The sequence below is a fragment of the Acinonyx jubatus genome, chromosome A2 (genome assembly GCF_027475565.1).
Source record: "Acinonyx jubatus isolate Ajub_Pintada_27869175 chromosome A2, VMU_Ajub_asm_v1.0, whole genome shotgun sequence".
Taxonomy (NCBI): Eukaryota; Metazoa; Chordata; class Mammalia; order Carnivora; family Felidae; genus Acinonyx; species Acinonyx jubatus.
The window spans coordinates 159,521,283-159,533,098 of NC_069383.1; the positions used below are offsets into that span (position 1 = coordinate 159,521,283).

The 11,816-nt window shown below is 53.8% G+C and overlaps 1 protein-coding gene across 3 annotated transcripts; it reads left to right on the top strand.

Moving 5' to 3' along the window:
- Positions 1 to 1,415: 1,415 nt before the first annotated feature.
- On the top strand, positions 1,416 to 8,194 carry TEX45 (testis expressed 45). Of its 3 annotated transcripts, XM_053219937.1 has the most exons (10): positions 1,416 to 2,093; positions 3,249 to 3,355; positions 3,820 to 4,405; positions 5,425 to 5,531; positions 5,620 to 5,720; positions 5,971 to 6,083; positions 6,164 to 6,360; positions 6,634 to 6,838; positions 7,360 to 7,445; positions 7,950 to 8,194. In XM_053219937.1, exons 2-10 carry the CDS (start codon positions 3,353 to 3,355, stop codon positions 8,175 to 8,177), a joined length of 1,626 nt encoding a protein of 541 aa, XP_053075912.1. In that variant the 5' UTR covers positions 1,416 to 2,093; positions 3,249 to 3,352; the 3' UTR covers positions 8,178 to 8,194. The 3 variants fall into 3 exon arrangements, with proteins under 3 accessions (XP_053075912.1, XP_053075911.1, XP_026905939.2); XM_053219936.1 differs by lacking the exon at positions 3,249 to 3,355 and having other exon boundaries at positions 1,446 to 2,093; XM_027050138.2 differs by lacking the exon at positions 3,249 to 3,355 and having other exon boundaries at positions 1,834 to 2,093; positions 6,164 to 6,273.
- Positions 8,195 to 11,816: the final 3,622 nt, after the last annotated feature.

Consider the following 11,816-nt stretch of genomic DNA (forward strand, 5'->3'; position numbering starts at 1 on the left):
CAGCAACAACCAGGCGTTCGCTCTTCCTGGAGAGTCTGAGCGCTGCCGTTCTTTCCCGAGACTTTCTGCGGAAAAGCTAAGATCCTCAACAACAGATTACGTCTCCCCCCGCCTGCTTTCTGACAGCATCCAGGATCCACCTCCTCCTTTTCCCAGCAGACAGAAGGACGAGGTGGAAACTGTATTTGCATCAGCCTGGCGGGTGCCCAACGCCCTACCCTCCGGGCGGGGGAGCTGGTGATGGGGCCTCACCCCAGAGGACAATGCAACAATTTGCTTCAATTTAGTGAGAAGAAACCCACTCAGGGAATAAGTCCTGGGGAGGTATTACCTAATGTTACATTGACAATCATATTGCAATATAAATGTATCAAATCAATATGTTGTGTCTCAAACATAGGCAATGTTATATGTCAACTATATCTCAAGAAGAGAGGTGGGGGTAGAGGGAGAAAGAGAAAGAAGGAAGGAGGAAGGAAAGAGCCTATTTAGTAGCTGATTCGGGGTCATGAACTTTATTTATTTATATAAACATATTTATGTTTACGTATATTTCTTTATATGTATATAAATTTACATGTTTGTATAAATTTACATATTTATATAAATATATTTATACATTTATTTCATTTTATTTTTAATTTATTTTTTGAGAGAGATAGAGAGCAGGCGGAGGGAGAGGGGCTGAGAGAGAGGGAGACAGAATTTCAAGCAGGCTCTGCCCTGTCAGGGCAGAGCCGATGCAGGGCTCGAACTCACCAGCTGTGAGATCATGCCCTGAGCTGAAATCCAAAGTCAGATGCTCAACGGACTGAAACACCCAGGCGCCCCTTCATCTGCTTTGTTTGTTTGTTTTTTTAAGAAATTGTTTTTCCATTTAAAAAATGTTTTATATTGAGGGGCATCTGGGTGGCTCAGTCGGTTGAGCATCCGACTTCAGCTCAGGGCATGATCTCACAGTTGGTGGGTTCGAGCCCCGCGTCGGTCTCTGTGCTGACAGCTCAGAGCCTGGAGCCTGCTTCGGATGCTGTGTCTCCCTCTCTCTGCCCCTCCCCCACTCGCACTCTGCCTCTCTCTCTCTCTCTCTCAAAATAAACATTAAAAAATTTTTTTTTAATTTTTAAATGTTATTCATTGTGGTAAAATACACATGACATAAAATCGAGCATCTTAACCATTTTTAGATGTTCTGCGCAGTGGCATTACGCACATTCACACTGTCATGAGACCGTCCTCACTGTCCTCTTTCAGAACTTTTCAGCTGCCCAAACCGAACCTCTGTCCCCATGAGACCCTGACTCCCCATTTCCCTCTTTCCTATTGTTTTGTATGTTATTTTCATTTGTCAGGTCATCTCAACAAAGAAAGCCAAACCTCCCAGTAGTAAAAACCTGCAACGCGAACCCCCGTTGCCTCGAACCTCCCAGAAGCAGGGACACAAGCCCAGGTGAAGACAAGCCCGTCTCAGCTCATACCCACAGCTCCCCGGAGGGTGTGCTCTCGCTCGCGGTCACAAGTAACAAGCTTGGATTTGGTCAGCCTCGGGTGTGTTCCTGACGGTCTTTGGGCTGGGGGGGGCACTGGTGTCCCTAAGGGCACCTCGGAGGTCTGCGAGCCCTGGAGTGACATTCAGCAGTGCAGTGACTCAACAACCGAAGACGTTGGCTCGTCCTGCGTGGGGAGTGCTGAGAAGCAGACAAGCAGGAAAATTCTGGAAAATGATAATAATGAACATACTGCCTCCCATCCTCACTGCTGCTTTCTGAAGCCCCATTTTCCAGATGACAAAACTGAGGCTTCGAGAAGTCAAGTCACTTGCCTAGCTCTCTTGAGCTCTCCGGAGGCAGGATCCTCTGGCCTCACTCCCGTTCTTCTTCCCAGCTGCCCTCAGAGTGGCTGGGGACCATTGTGACAACGCTGGGTGAGGGAAGCTCTTTGGTCACAATGGGCAGAACTGGACCATGCGGGGACACAGCCTCGGAAGGAACATATGAGCATCTTCTGGGAGACCGGGGACACAGGGAGTCCAGAGGGTCAGGCCGGTGGCCAAGGGCATTTCCTAAGACTCATTAGTCCCCATGCCACCCCTTGAGGTACATCCCACATGCTCATCCCTGATGTGGAAACTGAAGCTCACAGGAACCCGATTGCTTATTCCGAGGTGACCTTGATTTCAATTGTTAGATTCTCCGTAGACTATTGGAGACTTCTCAGCTCTCAACTATTTCAGGTGCCAAAATGATCAAAGAAGCAAACGGAGACTCTGAACATCTGTGGTTTGGTTAAAATGCTTGGCCCCTGTTTTCTAAATATTTTTTATTGTTGTTTTTAATGTTTATTTTTGAGAGAGGGAGAGACAGAGCGTGAGCAGAGGAGGGGCAGAGAGAGAGGGAGACACAGAATCCAAAGCGGGCTCCGGGATCTGAGCTGTCAGCCCCGAGCCCGTGAGATCATGACCTGAGCCGAAGTCGGTTGCTTAACTGACTGAGCCGGCCAGGCGCCCCATGGGCCCTGTTTCCTAAAGAGGTCGACATGACCAATTTTGAGCTGACTCGGTCTGGGCGGGGGGTGAGCCTGCGGTACCCCCCCCCCCACCGGGACTGCTCTCAGAGGGGGCTGGGAGCAGGGTCGGGGAGACTCCCCTGCTCAGAGCAAAGGCAAGAATGTCCCGGTCGGCTAAATGGGGGGCCGGGAGCCTGGAGCTGGAGGTCAGAGAAGTGGAGAGAGACGTCTATGCCTCTGAGAGTTTCAGGATAGGAAGAGATCCAGGAGAACAATCAGCACCCAGGACAATTGCAGAGGGCAGGAAGACCCACGGTGGGGGTGGGGGGGGGGCGGGTGGCAGAGACTGTGGCCAGGACTGAGCAGAGATGGAAGATCCCACATACGGAGGGGAGGGCCCTGGCCTTGACCACTACCTGAGGGTGAGGAGAAGGGGCTCCCGTATCAAAGAGACTAGACTGCAGTGCTTGATTCTAGTCCTTCTTGTGGCCCACCCTGCACTGGCCTTGGCACCTGCTGTTCCTTCCGCCTGGAATGTTACTCCCCCCCCCGCCCCCGTCCCCATATGCTCCTCTCCCACATTTTCCAGGTCTTTTCTCAACTGTCATCTCAGTGACACCATCCCATTTAAAACTGCAACCCTCATCCCCTCACCACCACCCTCCTATGCTGTGTGATGTTTTTAGGCACAGCACTCAGCTCCTTCTACTAACACCGCCGCAATTTGTAGTGTTATATTTATTCAGCATTGTCTGTCACCCCCATTGTCACCTCCACAAGAGCACTGGCTCTTGGTCTGTTTTGTGACCTGATGTTCCCCCTGCCAAAGACCTAGAACAGGGCCTGGCACATGGTAAGTGCCCAATGAATGCTTTTATCTCTATGCTCTCTGCTTTCCCTGGGGGCAGGCACAGGGGCTAGGCCTGTTTTGTTTGTTTAATTTTTATTCAGAGAGAGAGAGAGACAGAGACAGAGACAGAGTATGAGCAGGGGAGGGGCAGAAAGAGAGGGAGACACAGAATCCGAAGCAGGCTCCAGGCTCCAAGCTGTCAGCACAGAGCCGGACGCATGGCTCGAACCCACCAACGGCAAGATCATGACCTGAGCCGAAGTCGGATGCCCACCAGACTGAGCCACCCAGGCGCCCCTGAGCCTGTTTTTTTACGAAGTCCTCAGACCACCCCCCCCCACCCCCCCCACCCCCCCACCCCCCCCCCCCCCGCCCAATGCCCAGTGCCTGGCGCACAGGAAGGAGTAAAAGCAGCGTTGTCCTCAGGCGGGCACTTGCTCAGTCTCATTATCTCCGCCCTCTCACAGGTGGCGACTTGTCCCCCGATGGCGATGGCCGCGGTCGCCCTCCTGCCATGCCCGATGTCCCGGCTGGACTTCCTCAAGGCCTCACACTTTGCACTAGGGCCGGATCCGCGGCTGCACGTGGACGCCATGCAACCCACGTCGCACCGGGACTTCCCGGCCTACCCGGGCGTCACCCGCGCGCTGTCGTGCCAGGAGCCGCCCGTCAGGTCCTCCTTCCGACAGGACACGCGCGCCGCAGGCGCGGAGCTCCAGTCGGAGGCGCACCGCGCGTTCGCGCCCCCGGCGCCGCAGCCGTCCGCGTCGTCGGGGACGCGGGAGCGCACCCTCGCCACGCCGGCCACCAACTTGAGCGTGTACGCGCCCGCACGCTCCCGTACCGGCCTCTCCACCGCGCGCGCGGACTTTGGCTGGCCGGAGCTGCCGGCGCGCGCCAGAGAGCAGATCCGCGGCGCGCGCCTCATCTTCGACCGCGACTCGGTGCCTCCCGGCGACCGAGCCAAGCTGCGCATCCCGCCCACCACCTACCGGGCGCTTTTCCCGCCCCACGACGCGTGCCCGCGGCCCCGCGGGCCCTGCAGCCACTTCGGTGAGCGCGCCCACGCGCTCCACGCGCGATTTGCCAACCCCTAGGTTCTCCAGGCCCGCGGGGATTCCGCGCCCTCTCCCAGGGGACATTTGGCAAAGTCTGGAGATCGGTTTGGTTGTCACGACCCGCGGAAGGGGGTAGTCCTAGCAGGGAATGCATGGAGGCCAGGGATGCTGCTGAATATATCCTACCGTGCACGGGACAGCTGGCCCTAGTAAAGAATTACGGGGCCCCAAATGTCAATAGTGCCGAGCCTGAGAAAACCTAGAACTTCCCTGAGCCTCAGTTTCTACATTCACTGAATGGCATAGCTCCTGAATTTTTTCGAGGGGCTGTGCCCTGGGCAGAAGCATGAATGGTGGTTTGGACAAATCTGCTAAGTGCCCCCCCCACACACACACACATCCCAGGCCCGCCACCATAGTAGTTATGTGAGTCTGAGCAAGTCGACATCTCCAAGTCTCGATTTTCCTCCTCTGCAAAATGGGTGCAACAACAGCGCCCCACTTCATAGGAGCTGGTGAAGCAGAAGAGCCCGGAGTGCATGAGGCACCTGGCGTAGAGTGAGCGCTCAAAAAAGACCAGCTGTCATTTGTGTGATTTTCCAATTCTGTGACTCGGGGACCTGACGGTGGACATCACTAGGCAAGAGTCCCTCCAAGCTGGAGTCAGGGCTTGTCAGATCTGGATTTGACTCAGTTCTCGTTTTGAATTTCGTGACTTCTGGCAAGTGACTTGATTTCTCTGAGCCCCCGGAAGGCTGTAGAGTGGGGAGAATATTACTAACTCTCAAATGAGGTTTGAAGCACTTAGCCTAGATTCCTGGCTCTGGTCAGGTATGTTGGTAGCTATTCTTGTTACCATTATTTGTATTATCTTGGCTGTTTTTCCACAACAGCCCTCAGGGGGGGCTAGTCAGGACTGCCCACCTCCCCTTTCCAGGCAAGGAATCGAACCCCAGTGGGCCTGAGGCTGCGTGGAGCCAATGTTGTTCTCTCTCTCCTCTTGCTCCTCCTCAGGGGGCAGCAACGCACTCCAGTGGGACCACAGGAGACAGGACGATGGGACCTCCTACCAGAGACAGTTTCAGGCCCTGCCAGGCCCACCTGCCTCGATGTGTAAGAGGGTAAATCGAGGTGGGGCTGGTGCTGCTGGGGAGGGCAGTGATGGGGGCTGGGTGGTGCCGCCCTCTTCCCACCTGTGTCCACCCACAGGCCTCCTCCAGTGTGGAGCTGGGAGACTCCAAGATTGGCTATGGGCCCGTGTGCTCCGAGCAGAAACAAGCCTACGGGCCCCAGGGTCTGCCCCCAGACAGGTACTGTGGCCTTCCACCAGGATGGAGCAAAGGCCTCTCAGCGACAGGTGGAGTGTACCACCTGAGGCTCTCGAGCCAGTACTGTGGGTGCCCCTCACCTCCAAGCAAGGCCCACTATTGCCCAGATCTCCCACCAGTAGCACCCCACAGCCTGGCCTTTGGGAAGCCTGCCCCTCTCCCATTTCCTGGGAGTTGCAAGGGCCCAGATCAGATCTATCTGATCATAGAGTGGATCCCCCCTTACCTGCAGGTATGACAAGGCCCAGGCCTCGGCCCACATCCACTATGCGACTATTCGTCCTGGAGATGGGCTCTTCCGTGACAGGACCACCGAGGCTGAACACTTCTACCCCCGAGAGCCAGGTGGGAGTCTGCTGCCCACCCTCCCCCTGCTTCCGCAGCAGCCTCCCAGGTTGGCTCAGCACCTATTCTGTCACTGGCAGAACGTTTTGTTCTTCACCACGACCAGACTCCGGCATCGCACATCCTGGAAGGAAATCGGTGCCCCGGCCCGGGCAGCCTCACCACCTCCGTGCACTTCTTCTACGGCCAGGTCAGCAGGAAGGGGGAGAAGGCCACAGGGCTCATCAGGGACAAGGGTTCCCTAGACAGTACGGATAGCAAGTGCAGAGGCCTTGAGGTGAGCGTGAGCTTGATGTGTGTGTGTGTGGGGGGGGGGCGGGAATCTCCTGGATCTATCTGCGGGATCTAAGGTTAAGTCAGTTAACCACTCCCAGCCTCAGTGGCTCTGTCTGCAAAATGAGATACAATGCCAACTCCCAGCACCAGCACGTGGGGCCCAAGGAGGGTGTGAGCTGTCCAAGGTCGTATAGCGCTCACCTCTTCTCTCCCGCCCGAGTTCTGGGACACCCCGCACATTTGGGAGCTTCCCAGATGCCATGTGGTCCTACAGCCACTGCCCGTGAACAAGCCACCCAGCTGTCACGTGCCTCACGAGAAACTGCAGAGTCACGTGGGCCTAGGGGAGTCCTCGCTGCTCGGACAGTTCTTCCAGACCTCCACTGGCACAGACTACTGCTCCCCGGGCACCATCCAGAAGCCGCAGAGAGCGCCCACTCTCCACTTGCTGCCTAGCAACCTGCCCCGGGGCACCGGCGGTGAGCTCTAACCCCGCCCCCGCCGCTCTCGCCCCGCCCACCGCCCCACTCTAGCTCCGCCTTCTGAGGAGCTAGATTCCACCTCTTGAACCAAGATCCCAACTCTGCCCCCCCCCCCCCCCCGCCGGACAACCTCGTCCCGTCAAGGATCTGATTCTGCCCCCTCCCCCCACCCCACCTCCGCCATGGCACCGCCCCCTGCATGACCATAGTCCCGCCCCTCCCCATATCTGCCCTCACCTGAACCCTGACCCCTGCTCTTCAGTCGGACTCTGGCTCTGCCCCCTGACCAACCAGACTACCCTTCCTGCCCCCCCCCCCCCCGCAACAACTCTGTGTTTGCCCCGCACCTGGCTCCTCCCTTCTCCCCACCTCCTAGTCCTTCCTGAGGTCTAACTTCACCTTGGGCTCAGGCTTCGCCTGAACTCCTACTCCGTGCTTAATCTCACCCGTTCCTGCCCCAGGGCCCTGCCCCTCCTCCCTCAGCCCCTCAGCTCGACTACCCCCACCCAAATCTACAGAAACAGATTTTTTAACCACGAACCAGAAGATGCTGAAGCCGCATAGAACAGCTCCCGCCTCCGTGACTGACGAGATGCTACAGCGGGTGAGGGAGGGGGAAGGGGTATCTCCCTGACCCGTAACCCCCCCAAAGCAGTGTAGTTTTGTCCCAGGATGATAACGCCGTGACCTCAGGCCCAGAATTAGTGTCAAGTTCGTTCAGGGTCACTCTACGGTGACCCCAGGCACAGGGTCATCTTAATGTCACTCCAGCCTCAAGGTCATCCCTAGCTCATCTCCAGGGTCATTTCAGGGTCAGCTCAAGGACATCTTTATATCACCAGCCACAGGTATACTCTCAGCTGAGGGGTAGCTCAGAGTTGCCTAAGGTCACCACAGCCCTGGGGTCATTCCAGGGGTGTCCCGGTTTCTCTCCAGCTTCCCATCCAGCTCCTGGGGCAGCCCAAACTGGGACACCTTTTGCCTACCTCCTCAGAGCCCAATCATCAGCCTTTGCTGCTCCCAGGGTCATATGGGGACCACGGGGTGGGCCAGGTAGGTCAACCACCCTTCAGGCTGTCCTGCCGGGCTCCCCGCCCTGACTCCACAGTGCAAGTATAACCACGTTGAGCCCCCGCTGGGTGGACAGCGCTTCTTCTCAACCCAATACGAGGATGGGTTTGCCTTCAAGTTCCAGGGCCCAGCGGTGCTGAGATCGGCCAACCTCCAGGACAGCCATATGCCTCTGGGCTCCCCCCGCCAGTGGGTCTGTGGGGCTGGGAAGGTAGACCCTCAGACCCCCCAGCCCCCTACTTACCCATGCCCTAGCCAGCAATAAACACTGCCTTGGCAACATCTCACCCCTCCTCATCAGTCAGCCATGAAAGATGATGCTTGGTGGGATGGAGACTGTACAGGAGAGAGTGACTCCATCAAAAAAAAAACCCAAAAACCTTAACACACACTTCCATGGGCCCTTACGGTCACCCCACTCTGGGCAGGGAGGCCACTCTAGCTCGTACAAGGGCTTGGCAGTTGGACTCAGTGTGAGGTGTCAGGTGCACCACCAAATCTGAATGATGTGGAGAGAGTGGAGTCAATGTTGAACCGGGCACTGAGGTGAAGTGTTGAGAACCTAGGCTCCCAGGGCTGAATGGACAGGCTCCAAATCTTAACTCTTCTGTCCTGGATAGTAGTCTTGGGCAGGTCACTTCATCCCTGTGAGCCTCATCTGTTTGCTCATCTGTAATGCGGAGATGCAGGGCAGTCCTCTCGTTAGAATGTTATAAATGAGAAAATGTGCACACGTGTCCATGCGTGTGGCTGAGGGTCAAGGAGGGAGAGCACTTCCCTTCTGAGCATGAAGGTGACGAGGAAAGACGAAGATGAGGGTATGGGAAGGAGCTTTCAATTGTTGAGAGGCTGGGTGGGGCCCAGAGGAGGGACAATGAAGGGGTGGAGAAGCTGAGAGTGGCCCAGCAATTTTCTTCATTGTGGTTCACCCACAATGCCCTGGCTGGCTGGGCAATTGGCCCCCAGGTCAGAGCTGGGTCTGGGGACAAACGAATGAAAACCATCAGGATATGATCAAGTTCAAGGGGGTAGATGTCCAGCCAGGGACAAAATGAAGAGGGTGGAAAGGAGGAGGCTGGGGTGGAGCCCTGAAGCCAGTCCTTGACAGGGCTTGACAAGCAGGTCAACAAATGGTACCCTGGACAGCGCCCCCATCTTGAAGGTCTCGGGTGTGGTGAGATTGCTCTGTCTGGAAAAAAAATGGGCGTTGGTGGCCATGCCCAGGGCTTGCTTCAGTGGGCTGCTACCAATCTGGTTTTAGGGAATGAACATGGCTCCCTGACTCCATAGTCAGACCTTCAAAGGCGAAGGCCTCCCATCCAACGAGCCACTGAGAGCCAACCTCAAGCCCAACCAGGAGCCCTCTCCCCATGGGCAGCAATCCTGTGAGGCCAGGTTGTCATTTACACAGGAAGGGCAGGAGTCCAGCTTTGGGTCCTACAGAATAAGATGGCCCTTTTGGCTGCACTCATATTAGCCACGCAAGGATCTGCTAGCTGCAAAACACCTCTTCTTGCTTTCACTAAAGATGTACATGACACATTTGTGAATTACCTCCTGATGAACCAGGATTTCTCAAACCCAGTACTATTGACATTTTGGATGGGATCATTTTTTATTGTTAGAGGCCCTCTTGTGCATCATAGGATGTTTAGCATCATCCTTGACCTCTACCCGCTAAGGGCCAGCAGCATTCTCCCTCTACCCCAGCCAGTTGTGACAACCAAAAATATCTCCGGGCATTGCCAAATGTCCCCTGTGGGGAAGAGTTGTCTTGGTTGACAACCACTGCAATAAACCCAGCCTACAAAGATCCCCAGGACAAAATCAGGCTCTCCTGATGAAGCTGGTCTGTTTGTTGACAAGACTACTCTTTTTTTTTTTTTTTTTTTTTTTTTTTTTGTGACGACTATTAACAAAAAGGCTATTCCTTTTTGCCTTGCCTGCCAGGAAGCTGAGAAAGCTTACTTTGGTATTCCTTTCCATGTAGCTCTGGTTGCAGGATTATTTGTGCTCCCTCCTGGTTCTAGGAGTGGTTTGAAGCAACAACCCAGACACCAGATGAAACATAATGGGTAGGAGTTACAAGGAGGCAGATTTCTGCACACATTGAAGCATTTTCTAACAATGGAATTGACTAGCCCTGGGATGGGTTGCTGGGAAAGAATGAGAACTCCACTAGAAATATTTTCAGTGCAGATACTTCATCATGATTTGGGATGTATTTTATGGATTTATGGCTACCCTTTCTGTATTCCACTCACCCCTTCCCACCACCAAAAAAGGCATTTCATATTAACTACAGAAACCCCAAAGGCTGATAAAATAAGATGAGTAACATAGGATTGCACCTGGGAGAACAGATTAATTTTTAAAGAAAAACATTTCATCACTGAGCAGCAGAATTCAGACCTGCCACTTACCTGCCTGTCTGTCCTTGGGCAAGTGATGGTGTGCTCTGATCCTCACTTCATTTGTAAAATGGGATGGCACTTAATTCTTCCTTCCTAGAATGGGTACAAGGTTGACACAAAATGTGCACGTACCATTCTTAGACCAGGTTGCAGCTGCACAGGTGCCCATATTTTTTTTAACGTCTTAGGTCATTTTTGTTGCAAGTGACAGAAACCCAGCTTGCTCCAGTTGAAGAAGAAAGGGATTTTACTGACGTTGTTAAAAAGGAAGCCACAGGCTCCAAACAGTGTTACTGGGGCCAGGCTAAAGCACCAAACCGGGGCTTAATACCTGACCTAATTGCAGTTTCAACCTCCTCCAGAAATGTAAATTTTAATCTATCGATCAGTAATTTTCTTTTTTTATAAATTTTTTAAATGTCTATTTTTGAGAGATAGTGTGTGAGCAGGGGAGGGGCAGAGAGAGAGAGAGAGAGAGAGAGAGAGAGAGAGAGGGAGAGAGAGAATCCGAAGCAGGTTCCAGGCTCTGAGCTGTCAGCACAGAGCCTGATGCGGGGCTCGAACTCAGCAACCATGAGATCATGACTCGAGCTGAAGTTGGACGCTTAACCAACTGAGCCACCCAGGCGCCCCCTATCAGTAATTTTCTGATATGTACCAATAAGGTCATCTGTCACAGAGGCCTTCCCCATCCCCCAACGGAAGGTAATGAGGTAATCTACCCAATAAGATCCACTGCCTTCCCCTAAGGGAAAGTGACTTTGCCTGGGACAACCCTTTTTCTTTTGCTTATAACTTTCTTGCCCTGCCCACCTTCCTAGAAATACCTTCTATTTTGCACAATTCCTCATAATGCCCCCTACGCGTTACAAGGGATGCTGCCCCATTCATGAGTCATTTAATAAAACCAATTAGATCTTCAAATTTCTTTGGTTGAATTTTGTTTTTCACAACTTAGAAATAAAATGCGGAATTAGGTCTCACGTGACTATCAGGACTGTTCTCCCTCGCCAGTTCTCAGTCCTGTATCCCTGCAAGTGGTGGCTTGGAACCATTGGGTTCCAAGGACGCTATAAAAAGATGCTATGATCCAAATCCTTTTGATTAAAGCCTCAAAGAAAGAGGGAGGGGTCTTGCCCCCAACTTCTCTTAGTGGAACTTAAGGGACACGCTGATTGGCGCATTTGAGTCACATGCCTAGCCGTGAGCCAATCAATGTGCCCAGAGGGATAGAATGCTATGATTGGATGGCCGGTCCACTAGCCCACCCCTGGGTGATTTGGTTCCCCAAAGCTCACCAGGATCTTTGAGCCGGAAGACCAACCTTTCTGGACCTTGTTTCCTAGCAACAGACCTGTGCCTGCCATCCCCTTAGCATCTATTTTGCTCCAGGTTACAATCCGGAGGGTGGAAAGTCAGCTAATAGGCTCCTCCCAACGGAGAATAATTGTACGTTTATAGACTGGGAGTGTTCGGTGTTAGAGAGTAGC